Source organism: Puma concolor, chromosome B3, assembly GCF_028749965.1.
Source record: "Puma concolor isolate L17-30 chromosome B3, mPumCon1.1.hap2, whole genome shotgun sequence".
In the NCBI taxonomy this organism is placed as follows: domain Eukaryota; kingdom Metazoa; phylum Chordata; class Mammalia; order Carnivora; family Felidae; genus Puma; species Puma concolor.
In genome coordinates, this window is record NC_141672.1 from 68,318,083 (window position 1) to 68,342,373 (window position 24,291).

Below are 24,291 nucleotides of genomic sequence, written 5' to 3' on the forward strand. Positions count from 1 at the left end.
TCTGGCAACGACCAGTTTATTCTCTGTATTGAACAGTCTGTTTTGTCTCTTTTTTGTGTTTCTTAAAATATACATGAGTGGAAATTATGGTATTTGTCTTTCTTTGACGGACTTGTTTCAACTAGCATTATACCCTCTAGGTTTACCCGTATTGTTGCAAATGGCAAGATTTCATTCTTTTTTTTTTTGGTAGAGTAATATTCCATTGCATGTGTGTGTGTGTGTGTGTGTGTGTGTGTGTGTGTGTACCTAGTATCTTACCTATTCATCTACTGATGGACAGTTGGGTTGTTTCTATATCTTCACAATTGTAAATAATGCTGCAATAAATGGTGGGATGAAATTATCTTTCCAAATTAGTGTTTTTGTTTTCTTTGGGTAAATACCCAGCAGTGGAATTACTGGATCATAGTGTAATTCTATTTTTAATTTTTTGAGGAACTTCCATACTGTTTTCCTCAGTGGCTACACAAATTTGTATTCCCACCAACAGTGCACAAAAGGGTTCCCTGTTCTCTACATTTTCACCAACACTAGCTGTTTCTTGTGGTTTTGATTTTAGTCATTCTGACAGGTGCTCTCTCAATGCATTTCCCTGATAATGAGTGATGCTGAGTATCTTTTCATGAGTCTATTGGCTATTTGTGTATCTTCTTAGGAAAAATGTCTGTTCAGGTCTCCTGCCCATTTTTAAATCAGATTATTTGGGTTTTTTGGTGTTGAGTTGTATAAAGTCTTTATACATTTTGGATACTAACCCTTTACTAGATATGTCATTTGCAAGTATCTTCTCCCATTCAATAGGTTGCCTTGTTGTTTTGTTGATGGTTTCCTTTGTGGCGCAAACGATTTTTATTTTTATATGTCTCTTCAGGTAAGGGAAACAAAAGCAAAATTAAACTAACAGGACTACACACACCAAAAAAGTTGTTTTTTTTTTTTTTTTTAAAAGATTTGAAATAAATGAACACTAAGCTTTGTTCGAATTTTTCACTTCTATTGTAATATAACTGACATATAATACACAATTTGTTAAGTTTTAACATATGCATATGCCCATGAAATCATGAACACTATCCACATAATCAACCTACCATTCATTGCCCAGAAGTTTCCCTATTGTAATGCCTCCCTTCTGGCCCTCCCACTCCTTTCCAGGTGCCTAGGCAAGCAGTGATATGCATTTTATCACTACATATTAGCTTGCATTTTTACAAATTTCATGTAAATGCAATCACAGATTATATACTCTTCTTTAAAAAAATTTTTTTTTATATTTATTTTTGAGAGAGAGAGAGAGAGGGGGGCAGGGTGTGAATGGAGGAGGGGCAGAGAGACAGAAAGACACAGAATCCGAAGCAGGCTCCAGGCTCTGAGCTGTCAGCACACAGCCCAACACTGGGCCTGAACCCACAAGCCGTGAGATCATGACGTGAGCCAAAGTCGGAACCGAGCCACCCGGGCGCCCCTATGTACTCTTCTTTAATGTGGCTTCACTCAGTGTATTTGAGATTCATCCATATTGCTATATGTGACAATAGTACTTTCCTTTCTATTTCTGAATAGGATTCCACTGTACGGATATACTATAATTTATTTATCCAATTCAGCTGTTGGTGGACATTGGGGTGTTTCTGGTTTTTGGTTATTACAATGAAGCTGCTGTGTACATTAAACACAGGCTTTCATTTGTTTTGGGTAAATACCTATGAGTGGAATGGCTGGACCATGTGACAGGTTTCTGTTTAACATTTTAAGAAACTAATAAACTATCTCCCAAAGTGGATATACCATTTTGCATTTCTACCAGAAGTGTATAGAAAGTTATAGTTTCTCTGTATCTTTGCTAAAGGTTGGCATGATCTTTTTTAATTTTAGATGTTTTAAACAGATGTGTAGTGAGGTCTCATGGTGGTTTTTGTTTCCATTTTTCTAGTGATTATTTATGTTGAACTTACTTGTCATCTGTGTATCTCTTATGGTCAAATCTGTTTAAATCTTTTGACCATTTTTAAATTAGGCTGTTTATGTTCTTATGTTCTTATTATTGAAGTCATATTAAAGACTTCTGAGAAGTCTTTATTTCTTCTCACTTAACCTTTATAATTGGGTCTCAATGACAAGGCTATTTTCACCGGTTTTTTTGGAGATGTGGAAGTAGTCTCCCAAAATTTACAGTGAGTGAGAAGTGAGAAGCTCTCATTTGAGAGCTACCTTTGGTTGTAATTGAAAAAAATGTCAAGTTCTGAAAGTAACTAATCTCATCTGGGTAAGAAGAGGTAGAAGACAATGAAGTGTCATTTGGGGACTTCTTCCTACAGAATATATTGCCCCCTGTGCCTTGAAAAGACACCAAGGTCGGGGCGCCTGGGTGGCGCAGTCGGTTAAGCGTCCGACTTCAGCCAGGTCACGATCTCACGGTCCGTGGGTTCGAGCCCCGCGTCAGGCTCTGGGCTGATGGCTCGGAGCCTGGAGCCTGTTTCCGATTCTGTGTCTCCCTCTCTCTCTGCTCCTCCCCCGTTCATGCTCTGTCTCTCTCTGTCCCAAAAATAAATAAACGTTGAAAAAAAAAATTAAAAAAAAAAAAAAAAAAGACACCAAGGTCACATGAACATTCATTTGGTATGTATACTGAGCAAGACATCACTCTAAAGCGATCAGTTAAAATAGAGCTAAAGAAATGTTGTGATTTCTAGTATAGTAAAATTTCTTTCCTACTGTGATCAGGGGAGTAGTGATGAGTTAATCAAAGTCCATTAATGTAAAGAATAACAACAACAAAAAAATATGTGTTGTGTATAAATATACATTTTAAACACCGCCTTTTAACCTAAGACCTAAAACGCACAACTGTCTGTCAGTCTTGTTGTGACTGTACTTAGTACAGTGGTTTTCTTTTAGTACAGTGGTTTCTTTAAGTACAGTGGTTTCACTGAATTTTTTTCTTTCTTGCATAAAGCACAACTATAACGATCACATATAATGTCCAGTTTCAGTTTCTTTGAAGTGGAACCAAAAACTTTACACATACTTGCAAAGCGAGTTTAGGATTTTTCAAAATTTTCTAATCTTTTAATGTTTTTTTTTTTTACTACTAATTTTATTTTAATGTTTATTTTATTTTTGAGAGACAGAGTGAGCAAGAGAGTGGGAGAGGGGCCAAGAGAGAGGGGGACAGACGAAATGAAGTGGTCTCTGTGTTGACAGCAGACAGTCTGATGCCGGGCTCGAACTCATGAGTCATGATGTCATAACCTGAACTGAAGTCAGACGCTTAAGTGACGGAGCACCCAAGCACCCCTTTTTACTACTAATTTAAACAACAGTTAAATCACTAACTTCAGTAAGTCTTTCTAAGGTGTACAACTTAGTTTTAAAGAAACAATCCTCTTCTTAAACAACTGACATATACGTAGATTGGAATCAAATACAAGTAACTCTTAGGTAAGCAAAAAATGCAACTTGTGAAGCATACTAGTGGCCAGTTGTCAACACTCTGGTTTCTCTTCAAATCGTATAAATCTTTCGCCTTTTACTAGTGGCCAGTTGTCAGCATGGCATAATGTGGCCGGCAGGCACTATGTTTTATAGGAATAAAGGCCATCAGTTAATTTGGTGTGTTGACTAGCAGAGATCAATTAAGGGAGCTCCTACTTTATTTTTTTTTTTTTTAAATTTTTTTTTTTTTTCAACGTTTATTTATTTTTGGGACAGAGAGAGACAGAGCATGAACGGGGGAGGGGCAGAGAGAGAGGGAGACACAGAATCGGAAACAGGCTCCAGGCTCTGAGCCATCAGCCCAGAGCCTGACGCGGGGCTCGAACTCCCGGACCGCGAGATCGTGACCTGGCTGAAGTCGGACGCTTAACCGACTGCGCCACCCAGGCGCCCCTCCTACTTTATTTTTAAAGCTTATCTTCCCCTAGAAAAGATAAAGAAGTTGAGCCCAGGAAAGGGAGGAGCCTCCTTCCCCCTGTAGTTAAAAGCTAGCATTGCTAGCAAGGGCTAAGTCTTTTCAGAGTATAAACCTAAGGGAGTACATGTTTGCTTGACCAGATTAAGTCTGCAGATCTAATTTAGTACGTCTTAACTTTCTCTACAAGAAGCAGGAAAACAAAAATGAGAATTCAGCACCAATGACGCCTCAATGCATAATAGCTTCTTAACAGCTGTTTTTTGTCAACTGTATCGGGATGGAGTATTCAGATGTTAGAGCTCTTCCTTCAGGTGGGGGCATTAGGGGAAAGAGCACATAATGCCATTTCTATTTCTCATCTACTATGACTTACACATAGGTGTCTTTTCCTTTTATTAGGTACTTGCTAAAGAATACTTAATTAAGTTTGACTATGCACGTGGGACAAAAATATTTGAAATAAACTAAAATTTGTCTATAAATTACTTAAATAATTTAAGTAATCCCAGGAGCCATTCCCCAACAACCAGCAAGTGGTTTTGTATTAGAAATGAAATTGTATTAGAAATGAAAGAAATGCTAAAAAAAGAGATTTAAAAGGTATGGATTACTCAAAACAAATGAGAATTCAACAATTTACTCTTTCATCTATTAGACCAAAGCTAACCACCCAACCCACTAAAATCCTTAGACTATCAATAAGCATAGGTAATAATAATTGCCAACGTTGTTGCAAACTGGTATGCTGTTTCTGCTTTCCACCAAAACACTGATTGCCAGATAACTGCCACAACTTCTAAACAAATTATTTTCTTCTAGTATTCTGCTTCAGAAAATGATCTAATGAAATGTAAGAAGCAGCTATTATCTAAACATCCCCAAAGATATGCAAAACTGCAATGAAGACAAATCGCAAAAGAAATGTTCTGAGATCTCTGCATAAAAAGTCATAATATTCTTGCCAATAGTAATAAAAAATATCTACTGCTTAGGTGAGTAAAAGTTTGCAAGTAAGTGAAGCTCAAATCGTCAATAAATTCTAGTTATGAGAGCAAGAGATTATGGAGAACAAAACTTATTAAGTTTGTATTAACATTATAGCTAGAGGTAGATGGTGTAGCTCAGTAAAAGTACAAATAAACATGCCATTCAAAAGTAAATATTATAAAGTTGGAAATTTAATAATTATGGAAAACCTTAAGAAGAAATTTTATAACTAGGAGTAATGAGAAATAATGGGACTAGAATTTATGTGCTAATTTTGACAAGGAAGAATACCTTCCTAATTTTGACAAAGAAGAATAAAAGAGACTGCCAATATTACAAAGACTCTTCACAGAAAACATTCTAATTTTTTTATACTAAAAGAATTTTTTACATCAAAATATTTCTTAGAGTATGCAGCTTATTAAATACAACTATAATTTACATATAAATATTTAAGATAAATATACTCCTTTATCAATGATATTTAAAAACGTTCTGAGTGACTGGGTTTCTTAGAATGACCCAAGAAGGAACAGCGTGTCCTATAGGGGACATTATTTTCCTTCTGCAAATGAAATGTCCTGTATAGCACTGTTTCTTTAAATCAGATCCTGTCAAAAGGGTGTCTTCCTTGAGTTACAGCAAAACAATCATCCCAAAATGTGTAGCTTTTATATAAAATCACTTAACAACACAGTGAATGACAAATTAGTTAGCATAAAATGTTCTGCCAATCAGCAGCCCCGAAAAAAACAACTTCTTTTATAAAGAAAGCCAAATTACCAGGTCTTAAAGAAGAATTATGTGGGTTATGCACAGTGGCATGTTAAAATACCTGAGACAGATGGCCTCTATTAGCACACATTGATTTTGAAAAACTCATATAAAACCATTAGTATAAAATTATAAATAAACATCATAAAGAATTTATAGTAAATTGTGCCTTAAAAAAAACAGTTCTTCACCTAGACAGCTATAATAGCTGTCTTCCAATTCCATACTTATTTCCAGAACTCACCCATCACTCAGACTCATTTTTCTATTTAAAACACAAATCACATCATGTCATTAATCTCCAATGACTTCCCATCACACTTAAATTCCAATTTCTCTTGATCCCACAGTCTATCACTTTTTCATTCCTTACTATAAGCACATTAATCTTCCTTTATGACCTGGGGCGCCTGGGTGGCTCAGTCGGTTAAGCGTCCAACTTCAGCTCAGGTCATAAACTCGTTTTCCTGAGTTCAAGCCCCCATGTCGGGCTCTGTGCTGATAGCTCAGAACCTGGAGCCTGCTTTGGAACCTGTCTCTCTCTCTCTCTCTCTCTCTCTCTCTGCCCCTCCCCTGCTCGTGCTCTGTTTCTCTCTCTCTCAAAAATAAAGATTAAAAAAAATAATAGAAATCTTCCTTTGTGTCCTTAAACACACTAACTTTGTTCCTTGTCTTAAGGCCTTTGCACTTTTTTAGTCCTTCTGTCTGGAATGCCTGGCCCTGGAATTTTCACTAACCAGCTCCTTGTGGTTCAGGTCTCAACTCAAACATCACCTCATCAAAGGTCATTTCCCTAACCACTTACTCCTAACCACTTACAGTAGCCCTCTCTGATGTTCTCTATCACCTCATATCACCCTATTTTTGTTTTCTTATCACCTAAATGACTGAAGTTATCTTGTTTTCTAATTTGGGTACTTTGTTTATTGTTACTATAATAGAAGCTCCATGAGAATACATAACTTGTCTTATTTACCACAGAATTTCCAAGGCCTAGCACAACACACAGTTACTCCATAAACATGACTGAATAAATCAATTACGTTAGCTAGAATTTTCTTAAACCATAAGTTCTAGTCTCTGACCTGGAGTAATTCATATAAATTTGTAGCAGGATAATGTTTGTCAAGTTTTATGAATAGGATAAAACTACGCTTTCCACAGTATAATAATTAGTTACTTTGGGTTACACAACTCCGTTTGGTAATTTTATTGGTTTTACAGCTATGAGAACTGAGGTCACAAAGTAAAATGTAAGAATCAATAAACTTTACTAATGAAAAAATAAACAAACAAAAACTAAAGTCAAAGTAAATCCACAGAAGAGTTTAAATCTTAAAGACCACACAGGACTATTAACAACTGTTGTAACTTCTTAGAATTTATTTTTACTTGTCCACTTACTTGCGCTTAGCACCTAGCAACACTGCTTGGCACAAAGCAAGTACTCAAAAAATATTAGTTTAATGGATGATAAGATCCTTAGTACAAAATTACAGGTTAACAGATATAAACCAGAACTTATATTTTGTTTTGATGCAATAAACTTTTTACATTAGATTCAGTCTTCACCTTGTAAGCAAAGCCTTTTCTCTCCTACTGAAGGATATTCTCAATATAGCTCTCTGTTGTATTTCACCTGATGATATATATTATCTCCACAGGAGACAATGACCTCAGGCAAACGGATCTGTGCAGTCTTTACCCATTTTACAGAGATGCTAAATATGGAAGGGAAAATATCAGTAGAGTCATCTATAAACTGAACAATTATGTTTCTATCCCTGTAGGTACATGAAAATCGCCAGTACCAATATTGAGATGTGGAACAAAAGAAATTACGCAGGTTTAAATTCCATGATGCACAATGTCCATTATCTATCTATATTAGTTCCTTCCTATCTCTATGACTTTTTAAATCATTAATAAAGAAAAATGTTTAAGTCCCTTTCCCATAAATTCAAGGTGTTATCAATATCTTTGAAAAGCAATAAACATATTTAGCTATTTTACACTGCTTTTTCAAATATATCATATCAGACGGAAAGCAAGGGTCAGTAATAACCACGTCCTAGTGTATGGCCAATTTGTCACTGAAATTCAGCTACATGTCCAGAGAATAAGGGACAGCAGAATACTGAAGGACTGATATGGGGTAATCATGAACAAAGTAATGAGATAAAAGAACTATGATAACAACATATAGAAGATACAAATCATTTATCTCAAAATCACAGTACAACAGGAGACAGTAAGAACCCTTAATAATAAAATACTCATCTAAGACTAAAAGTTAATGGATATTTTAGATAGTACTATAGTAAGAAGGGTGTCTAAATCTCTATTACTGACAGACACAGGTCTACTGTTAACAGAGTAAGTGTAGAGGTAGTACTGAAGCAATATTGAGACAACATAATACAAATATCACAGATGTAACTTTTATATACTAAACGTGTGACCTTGGCAAATCACTAATCTTTCTGGATTCTTAAGCTTCCTCATTTGCAAAAAATGAAGGCACTAATGTTGCCTTTGATAATTTTATCTCATATTATTACAGTGAGGCCTCAATGAGATAATGAATATGAAACCATCTTAAAAAGTATAAAACTCTACATAAATAGAACACATAAATATTGGGGAGTAGGTTAAATTTACCTTTATATGTTCTAAAACAGCAGTGGCAACATTTGTATGGAGATCAATAAGTCTTTTTTTTTCAAGGAGTTCTGGCAAAGAACTACAAGTACCAAAAAATTAAAAATTAACCATTCAATTTTCTAAGAAAATGACATAGATCTTAATAAAATACACACCTGGGTGTTTCCTCTGAGGAAATGATAAATTAAAATGACAAATTAAACTGATATCAACCAAAGTTAATCTCTAGGCTTTAACACATAACAATATTCACTACTTTAATACAAGTAAAATACTTCTTAGTTTAAAATAATCTCCCTCCCAAACATCATTATTCCACCATTTCACTTTCTGATTCCAAAATCTGGAAGTTTAGAGTAAAATCAGATTAATGGAAATATGATTTTACATATACATTTAAAACACATTTCTTCTCTCCTTGATGGTTTCAAGTACCAGAAAGAACATGCTTAACCTTTAGTTAACATAATAACAGCAGCAATGATAAAATAGTAAGTTGTATGATTTTATCACCAATACTATCTTCCTAGTAAAATTATCCCCATTATACAATTCTAATTAGTGAAAGAAGCAAATGATCTGCTATATAAAAGGAACTTAAATCAGCTTAAAGAGACAATTTAGTTTTTTAAATTTAAAGGTCTATGCCATTACCTACTGTTTCCTATTATTAAAAATATTAGCCAAACTTTTAGCCTTCAAGATAAATCTTATCAACAGACAGACTTAAAGGTCGTATATTGCCTACTTACCTAACAGCTGATGTTAGCTTAGCAGTATTGTCAGAAAGCATACTTATGGCTCCTTCATCTTCCCCCTCTAGTCCCTGAGAAGGAAAAAAAAAAAGATCCCAGAAACATAAAAATCAATATATTCCTCAGATTACGGATAAACACTAAGATCTGAGTCACCCAGAGTGACGATTCTTCTCCTCTAAGGAACAAACACCCATCTCTAATAGTTACATTAGAGTTCTAGGTACCACCAGTCTAATATAAATGGTGGGATGACCACCGAGCAGCACCGAGTATTTTCAGATAAGAAAACAGGCGCAGAAGCTTGGCACTGGTCACACAGTAATAAACAGTATGGCCACATGCTGAGTGTATCACAGTACAGTTAGTGTGCAGCGCTGGAACACAGACCTCTAACATGAAGCCACATTATATATTTTTTCAGATTGTAAATACAGATTATTCTTTGAAAAAATTTTGCTCTTCTCAGTATTTACATTTCTTTTTTAAGAGATAATTTATGTAAATTGACAATACTTTTTTTGTTATTAAAACAATGAATGGCTCAAATTTTCATAGGGAACAAAAAAGTTAATCTCTTCCTCCCTCCAGATGTCCTTCTACTTTTGTAAAATTCTAAGACAGCAAACAGAATCTTACCATAATGCTTTTAAGTCGTTTAACCTCATCTTCCTGTGCTCGGTAAGATTCTAGTTCTTGCTGAACTGATTCTGCAACTTCTGGGAATGGACTGAAACAGTAATGAACAAGATGAACTATGATTATGACATTAAAATATTCCTTTTTGTATGAATTCTGAAATATAGACCATGAGGATTTATTTTTATTTTAAATGTACCTATTTGGATTTGAATATTTTTTATATATAACATAGGCAGAAAACACTTAGCATAAATCCAACTATATATCCTTCTAGTATCTATATTATAAATACTATTTCTTTAAAATGCATATCATAATACTTCTACATTTAAGGACATTTAATTTTTTTCTATTATTTTCATTAGCCATATCCTATTTTTCTTCACCTATATGCTGTTAGGAAGAAAAGTAAAATATTTAAGTGACTGAAAAACAAAGAAGAGGAGTCATGGTATACCAAACATCAATTAAATATTACTAACCAAATTAGCACAGATTATCAAAGGGTTCATATAACTACAAACATGGCATTTAAAAAATATTACATGCAGGTAATTGTGAAATAAGGTCTTTTAATTCTGTAAGCTTAATATCTTAGAACACTGTTAGTAAAAACAGAATACAGGCCACAGTTTTGCTGTTCTAATGTGTGATGTCTTCTTCCAGGCAAATGAGGTTTAGCAGTAATATCCGTAGACTTAGGACACAAGTGATCTGCAATCATTGAGCATCTTTGGTTGGAACAGTTTCACGTGGCACTAATCTTGAATAATTCTAAACAAATGTGTGGTTGACCATGAAATAGTCCCTAATGTAAATAATTTTCATCTACAGCTTTAGCAGAGGCCAGAAGCTTTGCTTCCTTCAAAAAAGAAAAGACAATGAATAGCAATAAAACAAAAGCACTTTGCCCTGACACCTGGTAACACTCCATTCACAATCAGCACATTTCACCCAATGGAGACTGAGAGAAATGGCAGAAGTCCCTGAAAGGATTTTGAGGAAAACAGTCCAGTTTTACATGACAACTGTAGGCATAAACCTCAGCTTCAGCAGACTATGCTGGCAGAATATAGCACTGAGCATGTTTAAATGTGCTGGCTGAATTAGATAATCCTGAAATCTCCAGTATCTTCTAGTCTTCGGACTAACAAACAATAACTGCTTACATTTACAGAGTGCTCACTCTATGCCAAACACAATGCTAAAAATCTGTCTCAATTTCTCATCTAATCTAACCACGGTCTTGGTGAGGTACATACTATTAATAATTAAGACCAGGACCTTTGGGATCTGCCAGGACTGGCCTTTATTCTTGTTCTTACCAATGATAACTAGAGGACTCTGGGCAAGTTACTTCTTTATATTTTTCACTTTGTCTTCATAACAACCCTCTCAAATAGGGCAATAGATTTGCAGAATTATCATCCCTACATTTTACTGATGAGGAAAATGAAGCTCAGAAAGATTTAAGTTACTTCTTTTATTCTACACAATCTCCCAGTATCTTTGCACATACATTACTATTACTGTATTTCTCTAATATTGTACTACAATCTTTAGAGTGAGAGTTATTCAGGGCTACAATTACTTACAAAGAATTAAATATCTTACTATTCAACTGACTTCTTAGATTGTTCCTAAATATATAGTCTAAAGAAAATAGTCAAATCTTCCATATTTGAATGAAGACATTTTTTTCTTAAGCTTTTTTCTATTAGAAAATGTGAATCTTTTTTTTAAAGTTTATTTATTTATTTTGAGAGAGAGAGTGAGATACAGTGTGGAAATGGCAGAGAGAGGGAGAGAAAGAATCCCAAGCAGGCTCCAAGCTGTCAGCAAAGAGCTGACACGGGGCTCTATCTCAGGAACTGTGAGATCATGACCTGAGCAGAAATCAGGAACTGTGAGATCATGACCTGAGCAGAAATCAGGAGTCAGATGCTCAACTGACTGAGCCACCCAGTCGCCCCCCCAAAAGTGTGAATCTTCAAGTTAACTTTAAAATACTCTGCATACTCTATAAATAACGTAAATGTAATTTCTTGTTCTTTGCCACTATGGAAAAAAATACAGACTATGGAATTCTAAAGAGAAGAAAATCATTTAAAATCAATTATAATAGTATTATGCTAAGTGAAATAAGTCAGTCAGAGAAAGACAGATACCATATGTTTTCATTCATATGTGGATCTTAAGAAACTTAACAGGAGACCATGGAGGAGGTGAAGAGGGAAAAAAAGTTACAAACAGAGAGGGAGGGAGGCAAACCATAAGAGACTCATAAATACACAGAACAAACTGAGGGTTGAGAGGGTTGGGGGAGCGGGGAAAGTGGGTGATGGGCAATGAGGAAGGCACTTGTTGGGATGAGCACTGGGTGTTGTATGGAAGGAAGGCCATTTGACAATAAATTATATTAAAAAATAAAAAATAAAAAATAAAAATAAATAAAATCAATCATATTAGTACCTAAACTGCCACAGCAGAAAGAGGAAAACCGTGACTTTTCTTTGCAGAGAAAATAAAATTCCTTGTTATAAGCAATGTGACTTTCCAGTGTTAAAAAAAAAAAAAAGTTATAAATAGATAAAGCACACAAAAAATCCAGCTGATTGAATCAATCCTATTATTTTACTTCTCTTTAAACATAAATGAGGCCAAAAGGAATAGCCATATCCCGAACATGGACACATATATAGGTACAGTAATGCTTGAAATACTCAAAATAATAGTAATAATAAATAACATTATACTTCTGTAATTGTTGATGAGCAGCATTCTTTTTCTCAGAGAAAAAGGATATTTTTGGTTTGTTTGTTTAGAATGACTTCCCTAGCCATAAGGACCACTAGATAACTTTTGTAACAATTAATGAGGCCATTAAATACCTTAAACTTTAAAGGGACATAGCAACACATGGGATCTATATATCTGCCTACAATAAATCAGAAAGCAAATTATTATTTCTAATGTGCTTTAAACAAATCTGATTTTCAGGCTTAGCTATTCTCTCTCCACAGTTATCTAAAACCGTGTTTGTATGAAGGCAGATATGGAACAAAGAGGGAAAATTACACTTCGATGTTTTCCTGTCACAAAAACCTATTTTAATGAAAGACAGAAATGGTCTTGTAGAGGGTCAATGGATAGCAACACAATTTAAAAAAAATACCTATAAAATCTACCAAATCATATAGTATGGTTTTAATGAACAGGCAAGTGGCCCCTAAAAAACAACCAACAAAAAACAACATAGGAATCAGGAAGAAATCAAGCAATAAAGACATCTCTACAGACTATTTAGTTATGGCTACCTCTTGTGTAGATGAACCACTATTATCTTTTTGATTTTTTTAATCAAATTCATTGTCATATGACATCTTCATTTCTTTTTAAGGGGTGAATCTTTCACTTACTGATACTTTTCTTACTTACCTTCCTTTATGTTTCTGCCAAAATTTATCAACTGGAGTTAAATCATAAGACTTCTTGTTTTTTCTCTTTGGTCGAGCACCAGCTGGAGAATTTTCTACTCCTGAAGATTCTTCCAAATTAACTCTGTTTAAATGGAAATCCTAGGAAAAAGTGATCTTTTTTTAAGTAACAATTTAAGAACCATAACATTTCCTACAATGAGGAACATAATCAACAGATTCTTGCTGTCTTTTCTAGTATTTCTAATAAAGACAAAATACACATCTGAAATTTAAAGACCTCTTTCTAATGTTTTGTTACACAAAATGTACTTTCAAATGTTTATGTATTTTAATTAAAATAGTAGATGCAAATGATTAAAACTTAAAAAAATATATAAAAATCATGTTAAGGTTGTGTATACTCCTAGAAAAATATTTTTGCATATGGCAGCATAGACATATCCTTTTAATTTTAAAGAGTTAGATTACATTATGCATATTTTGTACCTTGCTTTTCTCACTTAACAAAGTATTTTATTTTTTTTTAAATAACATATTCTTTTTTTTAAGTTTATTTACTTTGAAAGAGACAGCGTGTGTGAGCACACATGGGGGAAGGGCAGAAAGAGGGGGAGAAAGAGAATCCCAAGCAGGCTTTGTGCTGCCAACATACAGCCCAACATGGGACTCAGTCTCATGAGCTGTGAGTTAATAATCTGAGCCGAAATCAAGTGTCAGATGCTTAACGAACTGAGCCACCCACGCGCCCCAATAATGTATTTTAGAGTTTTTTCTCTACCTCTGTATTTACATCTACCTCATCTTTATCATGGTTGTATAGGAGTCCAACATTTGGACATAATCCATTTATTTAAACAGGCCTCCTAATGCCTGTTTCTAGTAACAAACATAGTCTTAAATATAATTTTTAAACTTTTAGAAAGTGAGTATTTTTTCTATCCTTTCCCTTCCTTCTTGCATTAGACCCAGGGAATTCCTTCGTGTAATAACAGTATTTTATGGTTCAACTCTACTCTGAAGAATAGTGAGCCAAAGACAAAATATGGCCATCAGTAAATGAGTAAATGAATGACGAGCAAAAAAAGAAATTATGTGGAGAAATTATCTAATATGACTACATTATCATCTTAGTTCTAAGATAGAAAGGTTTTTTTTTTAATATTTATTTTTGAGAGAGAGAGAGAGAGCGAGAGAGAGAGCACACCAGCAGGGGAGGGGCAGAGATATAGAGAGCAAGAGAGATACAGAATCCAAAGCAGGCTCCAGGCTCTGGGCTGTTAGCACAGAGCCCGACATGGGGCTTGAACCTGGGAACTGTGAGATCGTGACCTGAGCCCAAGTCAGATGCTTAACCGCTGAACCACCCAGGCACCCCTAGAAGTTTTTAATTAATAATTAAACTTCTAGGTCCTAGCAGATTAAATACTGATTGTAACTTAATCTCCTCTTTTATTAGTTTTCTAAATTTAAATCCAAGTTAGGTAACAGTGTAATAATGATTTTAAGAGTAGAATTTAGTGATTCATCACTTACATACAGCACCCAGTGTTCATCCCAAGTGCGCTCCTTAACGCCCATCACCCATTTGGCCCATCCCCCCACCGAACACCCCTCTAGAAACTTTCAGATTGTTCTCTGTATTTAAGAGTCTCTTATGGTTTGTCTCCCTCTGTTTTTGTATTATTTTTGCTTCTCTTCCCTTATGTTCGTCTGTTTTGCATCTTAAATTCCACGTATAAGTGAAATCATGTTTGTCTCTCTGTGACTGACGTCTTTCACTGAGCATAATACACTCTAGTTCCATCCATGTTGCTGCAAATGGCAAGATTTCATTCTTTTTGACTGCTGAGTAATATTCCATTGTGTGTATGTGTGTATAATTTGGCTATTGTCAATAGTGCTGCTATAAACATCGTGATGCACGTGCCCCTTTGAATTAGCATTTTTGCATCCTTTGGATAAATACCTAGTACTGCAACTGCCAGGTCACAGAGTGGTTCTATTTTTAATTTTTAGGGGAGTCTCCATACTGTTTTCTAGAGTGGCTGCAACAGTTAGCATTCCCACCAGCAGTACGAAAGGGTCCCCCTTTCTCCTCATCTTCACCAACATCTGTTGCTTCCTGAGTTGTTAATTTTAGTCATTCTAACTTAATTTCCTCTTGATAAAAGTAGGTCAACAATATAGAGTCTAGTACATTAGACCATACCCTGCAACTGTGTTTTGAGAAATAACATAATAATGGCAAGAACACTTCCATTGTTTGCATTAACAGCCAGGCAAATAAGAAAAATTTTGGTCTTCAAAATTGGGAAATTAGAACATTCTGTGCTGTACTTAGTCATATTAAAGAAACTGAATATTTATACACAAATACAAGACAACAGAATTAGTTTTAACAGGCAGAGTCGAAACTGTTCCCTCTGATATTCATACTTTCTTGACTTAGAAGACTGGACAATGGTGTCCCCAATCACGGGTTATAAATAAATAACATTGAGAAGTGCTAAAAACATGGGTAAGTCTTCAGCAGTATTGGTTTCCTTTTACAAGTTAAAGTAGACCAGTAGACCCAAACAGAGCTAATGTTAACAAAATTACATTTTGATGAAATAGGTGACACCCATTTATGCAGAGCTAAGATTTATACTCACATGAGAAAACAGCAAAGTAAAATAAAAGTAACTTTTATTTTGTCAAAGAATTGAGACAAATCTAATCAAGTGTCTAGATCATTTTACAGAAAATACTGGGGATAGAGAACCATGTCAAATTGCGTCCCACAAGAATACAATCAACTAAACACAGAAACGTAGGAAATTCTTTAGAAAACGATTCCTATTCCTTCAACCAAAAAACAGCAATAAAAAAGGAATGGAAACAGAGGGATTACTATAAATTGAGAAACTTAAAGATATATCAACCAATGCAATGTACAGATACTGTTTGGATCCCTGTTTGAACAAACCAATTGTAAAGATGCGTCTTTGAAACAATTAGGAAATGCTGAATACAGAGATAATATGAGATACTACCAAAGAATAATTGTTAATTTTGTTAGGTATGATAATAAAATTATGGTCCTTCTTTAAAGATAAATGCTGTAGTATGTATGCATAGATCATATAATGCCTGAGATAAGATGCATATTGCCTGGGAAACTGAGTGATGCAAATGGAGGTTCATTATAGCACTCTGTAACTTTGTCTTTTTATATGAAATATTGCCTAAAAAAATCTTAAAATTTTATCCTTAACAATGAATACAATCTGCAAATTTTTGCCCCTTGCCACAGTGATTGTGGAAGTACATGTTGAGATGGGGCCTCATCACCCTTAATTTGGGAGTGATTATGAAAAATAAGAGTTTCTCCTTGCCCATCCACATTGGACAAGAAACAAAGAATACTGTGAATATAGATATGTTATTTTAATACACGGAGGTTCAAGGGCTCTTTTATATTGAACAGCACTACCCAACATATCCTAATTCAGATGCCAAGGTATTCTGTACAGATTCAGCAATGTCAGTGACACTCTGATAAGCTAGTTCATTCTTATTAAAGCAAAATTCCTTATTACTCTAGGAATCATGGGCTAAAAAAGCCCCTACAGATACACTGCTGACTATATGCAGACATTTCCAATTTATTCATTCTCTAAACTAGCAAAGAACTTGAGACGTAATGATTTAGAAACAGGATGTCCAATACAGTTGATACTGGTCACATGTGGCCACTGATTATCTGGAAAAGTAACTAGTCAGAATTGAGATGTGATATAAGTACAACATACACCAAATTTTTAAGACTTAATATATAAAGAGAATATAAAATAATTAGTTTTAAATTGATGTGTTAAAATGCCAATAATTTGATTTATAGAGTTATATAAAATATATTAAAATAAATTTCATCTGTTCCTTTTTATGTTTTTAATGTGGCTATGGGAAAATCTAAAATTACATCTGTAGTTCACACTTTATTTCTTTGAGAAAGCACTGTTTTAGAAACCCTGAACTTTGGTCAATGATAAAAGAAGGAAGAGAAAAGAAAAATATGTGAAGACATTAAGAAAAAAGGAAGGAAAAATCTAACTTGGAATACTTCTAAGAATCATTTAATTTAAAAAGAAAATCCCCAAACAATGCTGCATCACAAACATAGATAAAAATCTCAAAATCCTACATACTAAGCAAGTGGGATATAAGGGGGAAAAAATGGTAGCAACCTAATGCTAGATTAGTATATGGCAAGTAACATATACTCTTCTTTCCCTTAAACATTTTTTAAGTTTATTTATTTATTTTGAGAGAGAAGAGAGAGCATGGGAGGGGCAGAGACGGAGGGCTAGAGAAAGAATCCTAAGCAGGCTCCACACTGATGGCACGGAGCTCAATGTGGGACCTGAATTCACCAACTGTGAGATCATAACCTGAGCTGAAATCAAGACTTAGATGTTTGGGGTGCATCTGGGTGACTCAGTCAGTTAAGCATCTAACTCTTGGTTTTGGCTCAGGTCATGATCTCATTGTTTGTGAGATCAAGCCCCATGTTGAGTTCTGCACTGACAGCATGGAGGCTGCTTGGGATTCTCTCTCTCCCTCTGTCTCTGCCCCTCCCCTGCTAGCACATGCGCTTTCTCTCTTTCAAAATAAATAAATAAAGTCAGAGCACTAAAAAAAGAATGAGACGCTTAACCAACTAAGCCACCCAGGAGCCCCTCCCTTAAATAACATTTTAATTCAAGCTCAGAAATAGCAATGGATATGGAAATACAATGAAACAATACCATTTTAAAAAATGAATGAAGTCAAGGTTGTTTTCTTGGCTTTTATGTAGTCTACACACTTTTATTAGGAGCTTCCTATGAACAGCTTAGATTAAGGAAGTAGAAGTTTACATCATACTTGACTTTTAGGCAAATGGCTCAAACTAGTCCAATACAGTGTTGTCCAAGGGGTTTTGTGTTAATAAAGACTACAGGATCAACAGAGCATCAATCTTCAAAGCATAAAACTTTGAACTACACTTAGGATCCAATATACTGTAATCACACATCTTTAAAAAACAGGAGTGCTTTGAATTGAGGGGGCCAACATGGCGAAGTAGGGGGATCCATACATCCTGTGTCTCTTAAATAAACAAGTGTAGAAGCCAAAGGACCTTGAACACCAGAGCCTGGGAGGAAAAGAGACTGAATCTACTAGGAAGAAAATGGGAAAGCTGGAAAAAAGATAGGTGGGTAATTGCGAACTGGGGGAGATAAAAAAGGCCGTGTGGACACGGAGGGGAGGAACCCTCTTCTGTGGAAAGACAAAGGGAAGAGAAAGAGTGGCTCGGGAAGTGCAGGACCAGAGCTGGACAGGAGAAAGACCTCGCACTGAGACTGAGAGGGATCTGATCTCTAACTGCAGGGCTTTCTTCGGACTGGGGCCGGCTCCCTGTTTGTGCACCTGGGGAGGAGGGGAGCCAGGCCTAGGTGCGGTTGTAGGTCAGAAACTCAGTCCACAGCTGGCGAAAGTGGTTCCCTCCCTGGAAGGCTGCATGATAGCACAGAACCTGCCTGCGTCCACTACCCCCAGGCGTGGTGGCTGGGCCGAGGGTGCAGACTGCAGGAGAATAAGGTGGCCGTTTCCCTGAAGTGCTGTGGGAAAAGACAAAGCCTGCCTGCGTCCGCCACCCCGGGGCTCACAGTGAGGGCAGCGGCTCTCAATCCTCAATAGAAGTCGGTCCTTCCTGTAGTGTGGCAGCACAGACAAAGCCAGCCGGACCACGTAACGCCACATTGAGAGGCGCTTCCCCAGCGCCAGAGCTCATGGAGCAGGACTCTGAATCCTAGCCAAGCGCAGGGTCATGGGAGTTGGTGGAGCAAGAAGGACCGCCCCCAACTGCACCCGCAGCACAGTGCGGATGACTCCAACGGAGTCCACCAGGTCTGGCTCCGTGGAGAAGACACTGGGAGGTCACCATTCCCACCCACCACTACTCCAAGGCAGGGCCTCAGGGATCACTCCCTTGGCCCATAATGGAGGTGGGTCCAGAAAACGCCAAACCATGCCCCCTCGTACTGGGTAACTGCACATCCACCAGAGTGGCACAGTCCCTGTGGACAGCTACTACCTACAAGCACTGCAGCATTGACCCAGATTAACTCTAGGTCAATTCTGGATATATAAATCTATTCTTCACCCTCCACCCCCCATTCCTCCTCCTTCTCTCTTCCCTCCCCTAGGCTGGCTACTCTGGTTATTGGTCTGTCTCAACAGGCATATTTAATCCACTGTCTTCATACATGTTCTACACCTCCTTCTTTACACTCCTCTCTCTCTCTCTCTCTCTCTCTGGAATAATCAAGTCATATAGTTTCTCTGGGTAATTTGATTTTCATTTCGTTTTCCCCACCTCCTTCTTTATTTTCCTTTCTCTCTCTGGATTAAGCCTTTTAGTCTCTCTGCCTAATCAATGTTTTTTTCTCCCCGCCCCCCACCACCCCCCCTTCCCCCCACTTCTGTCATTTCTTTCTTTGTATATGCTCTTCCATCAGCACCGCCTCCACCCTCTTCTTTACTTGTAGTTGGTGTTTTTGGGTTTTTTGGTTTTAGTCTTTAGGTTTTTGTTTATTTGTTTGTGTAATTTGTGTGTTTGTGTGTTTTTGTCTCCTGTTTGTCTACCTGTTTTCCTTTACAGGGCTACTCCAAATCAAAGCACACCTCGTGGAGGGTACAAAATATTACTACGAGTAGGGTAATAAAATAACCAAAGTCACAAACACAGAGAGCAAGTAACAATCCCCCAAAAAACATGTCCTGAAGGGCCAGGCCCTGGACAGCATATGACCCTCCTTTAATACAGCGGTGCTCACAGGTGCAGAGCACACAAGCTTTTAAAACACGTAAGAGACAGAAAACTAGCCAAAATGACGAAACGGAAGAATTTTCCTCAAAAGAAACTCCAGGAAGTAGTGACAGCTAATGAATTGATCAAAACCGATTTAAGCAATGTAACAGAACAAGGATTTAGAATAATAGTCATAAAATTAATTGCTGGGCTTGAAAAAAGCATAGAGGACAGCAGAGAATCTATTGCTACAGAGATCAAGGGACTAAAAAATAGTCATGATGAATTAAAAAATGCTATTAGGTGCAAAATAAAATGGAGGCAGCCATAGCAGGTAGACCCATAAGAGTAGCCATAGACCTATCTACTGAAACTTGGCAGGCCAGAAAGGAATGGCAGGAAATCTTCAATGTGATGAACAGAAAAAATATGCAGCTGAGAATCCTTTATCCAGAAAGTCTGTCATTTAGAATAGAAGGAGAGATAAAGGTCTTCCCAAACAAACAAAAACTGAAGGAATTCATCACCACTAAATCAGCCCTATAAGAGATGCTAAGAGGGACTTTGTGAGTGAAATGCTGCAAGGACCACAAAGTACCAGAGACACTACTACAAGTATAAAAGCTTACAGATATCCCAATGACTCTAAAACCTATCTTTGTAAATGGACTAAATGCTCCAACCAAAAGATACAGGGTATCAGAATGGATTAAAAAAACAAGACCCATCTATTTGCTGTCTACAAGAGACTCATTTTAGACCTGAGGACACCTTCAGATTGAAAGTGAGAGGATGGAGAACCATCTATCATGCTACTGGGAGTCAAATGAAAGCTGGAGTAGCCATACTTATATCAGACAAACTAGACTTTAAATTAAAGGCTGTAACAAGAGATGAAGAAGGGTATTATATAATAATTACAGGGTCTATCCATCAGGAAGAGCTAACAATTAGAAATGTCTATGCACCAAATATGGAAGCCACCAAATGTATATAACAATCACAAACATAACCAACCTTACTGATAAGAATGTGGTAATTGCAGGGGACTTTAATACTCCACTTACAACAATGCATAGATCATCTAGACACAGGATCAATAAAGAAACAAGAACCCTGAATGATATATTGGATCAGATGGACTTGACAGATATATTAGAACACTGCATCCCAAAGCAACAGAATATACTTTCTTCTCGAGTGCACATGGAACATTCTCCAAGATACATCACATACTGGGTCACAAAACAGCCCTTCATAAGTATAAAAGAATTGAGATCATACCATGCACACTTTCAGACCACAATGCTATGAAACTTGAAATCAACCACAGGAAAAAGTCTGGAAAACCTCCAAAAAAGCATGGAGGTTAAAGAACACCCTACTAAAGAATGAATGGGTCAACCAGGCAATTAGAGAGGAAATCAAAAAATACATGGAAACAAATGAAAATGAAAATACAACAATTCAAACGCTTTGGGATGCAGCGAAGGCAATCCTGAGAGGAAAATACATTGTAGTCCAAACCTATCTCAAGAAACAATAAAAATACCAAATACAAAATCTAATAGCACACCTAAAGGAAACAGAAGCAGAACAGCAAAGACACTCCAAACCCAGCAGAAGAAGAGAAATAATAAAGATCAGAGCAGAAATAAATAATATAGAATCTAAAAAAATAGTACAGCAGATCAATGAAACCAAGAGTTAATTTTGAAAAAATAAATAAAATGGATAAACCTCTAGCCAGGCTTCTCAAAAAAGAAAAGGGAGAGGACCCAAATAGATAAAATCATGAATAAAAATGGAATTATTGCAACCAATACTTCAGAAATACAAGCAATTATCAGGGAATACTATAAAAACTTATACGCCAACAAACTGGACAACCTGGAAGAAGCACCACACACTTCCAAAACTCAAACAGGGAGAAATAGAAAACTTGAACAGACCCATAACCAGCGAAGAAATTCAATCAGTTATCAAAAATCTCCCAACAAATAAGAGTCTAGGACCAGATGGCTTCCCTGGGGAATTCTACCAGACATTTAAAGCAGAGATAAAACCTTTCCTTCTTAAGCTGTTCCAAAAAATAGAAAGGGAAGGAAAACTTCCAGACTCATTCTATGAAGCCAGCATTACTTTGATTCCCAACCCAGACAGAGACCCAGCAAAAAAAGGGAACTACAGGCCAATATCCATGGTGAATATGGATGCAAAAATTCTCAACAAGATACTAACAAATCTAATTCAACAGCATATAAAAAGAATTAATCACCATGATCAAGTGGGATTCATTCCTGGGCTGCAGGGCTGGTTCAATATTCGCAAATCAATGTGATACATCACATTAATAAAAGAAAAGATAAGAACCATAGAATCCTGTCAACTGATGCAGAAAAGCATTTGACAAAATTCAGCATCCTTTCTTAATAAAAACCCTCGAGAGAGAGTTGAACTGTTTGGTCCCTCTCTGCCCACCATATGAAAACTTACATGGAGAAGGTCACAGATATGGCGGCTGTTACGATGGGAAAACTGACAACCATACCTGCAGGTCTGATATGTGCATCTGTAAGTGCACGTTCTTCTTTCAGAAGAACTAAAAAAGCAGCTAGTAAAACCAGAGCAGCTCCCCATATATACCACACCACCTCTGCAGTCTAAATATGTCAAAGAGCAGCCTGGTCATTTACAAATAGGCTTTGCATCCATCTGCAAAACAACTGGTCATTATATTGGCTGGTGCAAGGGTGTTTATGTCTTTGTGAAAAATGGGATAATGGATACAGTACAATTTGGAAAAGATGCTTATGTCTATCTGAAGAATCCACCTAGAGATTTTCTTCCAAAAACTGGAGTGATTACAGTTTCAGGATTAGCAGGCTTGTTTTCAGGAAGAAAAGGTTCTAGGTTTAAGAAAATTGCTTATCCTCTGGGACTGGCCACTGTAGCAACTGTTTGCTACCCAGTTCAGTCAGTAATAACTGCCAAGGTAACTGGGAAAAAGGCATATACTACAAACCAGCAAATTTATGAAGCAGTTAAATCATTGTGGACAAAAACAACAAAAAAGAATCACTCCCTAAACCTAAAGAAAAAACTAAGAAAACTCTGGTGAAATAGAAATATCCGCAAAAACTCACAACCTGAATCTTTGAGTGCTTTTGCCAACAGAACTCATCTTTGAAACAAAGACAAAATCAGAATCTACCTCAGGTGCTACACAGTTTATGCCTGACCCCAAGCTCATGGATCATGGGCAGTCCCATCCAGAAGACATAGATATGTACAGTACTAGAAGCTGAAATAGTTTGCATAGAGAACTACAAGATGTGTGAAGTTGAAAATAATGATGAAAAAAATCATGTAAAGGGTAACTGATACATAGAATATAACCTAAACCAAGTTTTTCCCTTACATCTTCTAATGTAATGTACAGTTTGACTAATCACATAAGTGATTAAAACACAAACTGAATTCAATTCAAACAATATTAAATGACTGACGAAGAGGCAGAATTGGAAGTACTGGGATGCATTTAATGATTTTTAGCGGTGTTTACAAAAAAAAACAAAAATAGACTAAATATATAAACACCGATGAGACTAAAATCTGAGCAAATATGTATGTGGGCACAAAAATATTTATACAGATACACATACATATTTGCTTTACCTTTTTGAAACTAATGTCAGATAAATTAGAATGTTGGGTAGAAGGATGCGTTCCCCACTTTTTCATTTCCCAGAGCTGAAATAAAATATCCATATTTTATGACAAAAAAAAAAATAAAAACCTTCAAGAAAGTTGGGATAGAAAGAACATACTTAAACAGCATAAATCCATTTATGAAAAGCCCACAGCTAATATCATCCTCAATGGGAAAAACCTGAGAGCTTTCCCCCTGAGATCAGGAACACGACAGGGATGTCCACTCTCACCGCTGTTGTTTAACACAGTATTGGAAGTTCTAGCATCAGCAATCAGACAACAAAAGGAAATCAAAGGCATCAAAATTGGCAAAGATGAAGTCAAGCTTTCGCTATTTGCAGATGACATGATACTATACATGGAAAACCCGACAGACCACCAAAAATCTGCTAGAACTGATACATGAATTCAGCAAAATCGCAGGATACAAAATTAATGTACAGAAATCAGTTGCATTCTTATACGCTAACAATGAAGCAAAAGAAAGACAAATAAAGAAACTGATCCCATTCACAATTGCATCAAGAAGCATAAAACACCTAGGAATAAACCTAACCAAAA

General features: G+C 36.3%; 2 protein-coding genes across 3 annotated transcripts in view; one reads left to right on the plus strand and one right to left on the minus strand.

Annotated features, from left to right (window-relative positions):
* SCFD1 (sec1 family domain containing 1) overlaps positions 1-24,291 on the minus strand; it is a 124,523-nt gene that overhangs the window by 66,521 nt on the left and 33,711 nt on the right. For both annotated transcript variants that reach the window (XM_086710003.1, XM_086710002.1), the window contains exons 11-14: positions 13,177-13,316; positions 9,736-9,826; positions 9,094-9,167; positions 8,339-8,420 (exon numbers count right to left, since the gene is read on the minus strand). In XM_086710003.1, coding sequence (XP_086566129.1) covers positions 8,339-8,420; positions 9,094-9,167; positions 9,736-9,826; positions 13,177-13,316 — 387 coding nt within the window. The remainder of the gene's footprint in view (positions 1-8,338; positions 8,421-9,093; positions 9,168-9,735; positions 9,827-13,176; positions 13,317-24,291) is intronic.
* APOOL (apolipoprotein O like) lies at positions 22,516-23,793 on the plus strand. Its single transcript, XM_086710001.1, is given in 4 exon segments — positions 22,516-22,592; positions 22,594-23,072; positions 23,075-23,122; positions 23,125-23,793. Coding segments are annotated over 4 exon segments (789 nt in total). The 5' UTR covers positions 22,516-22,530; the 3' UTR covers positions 23,325-23,793.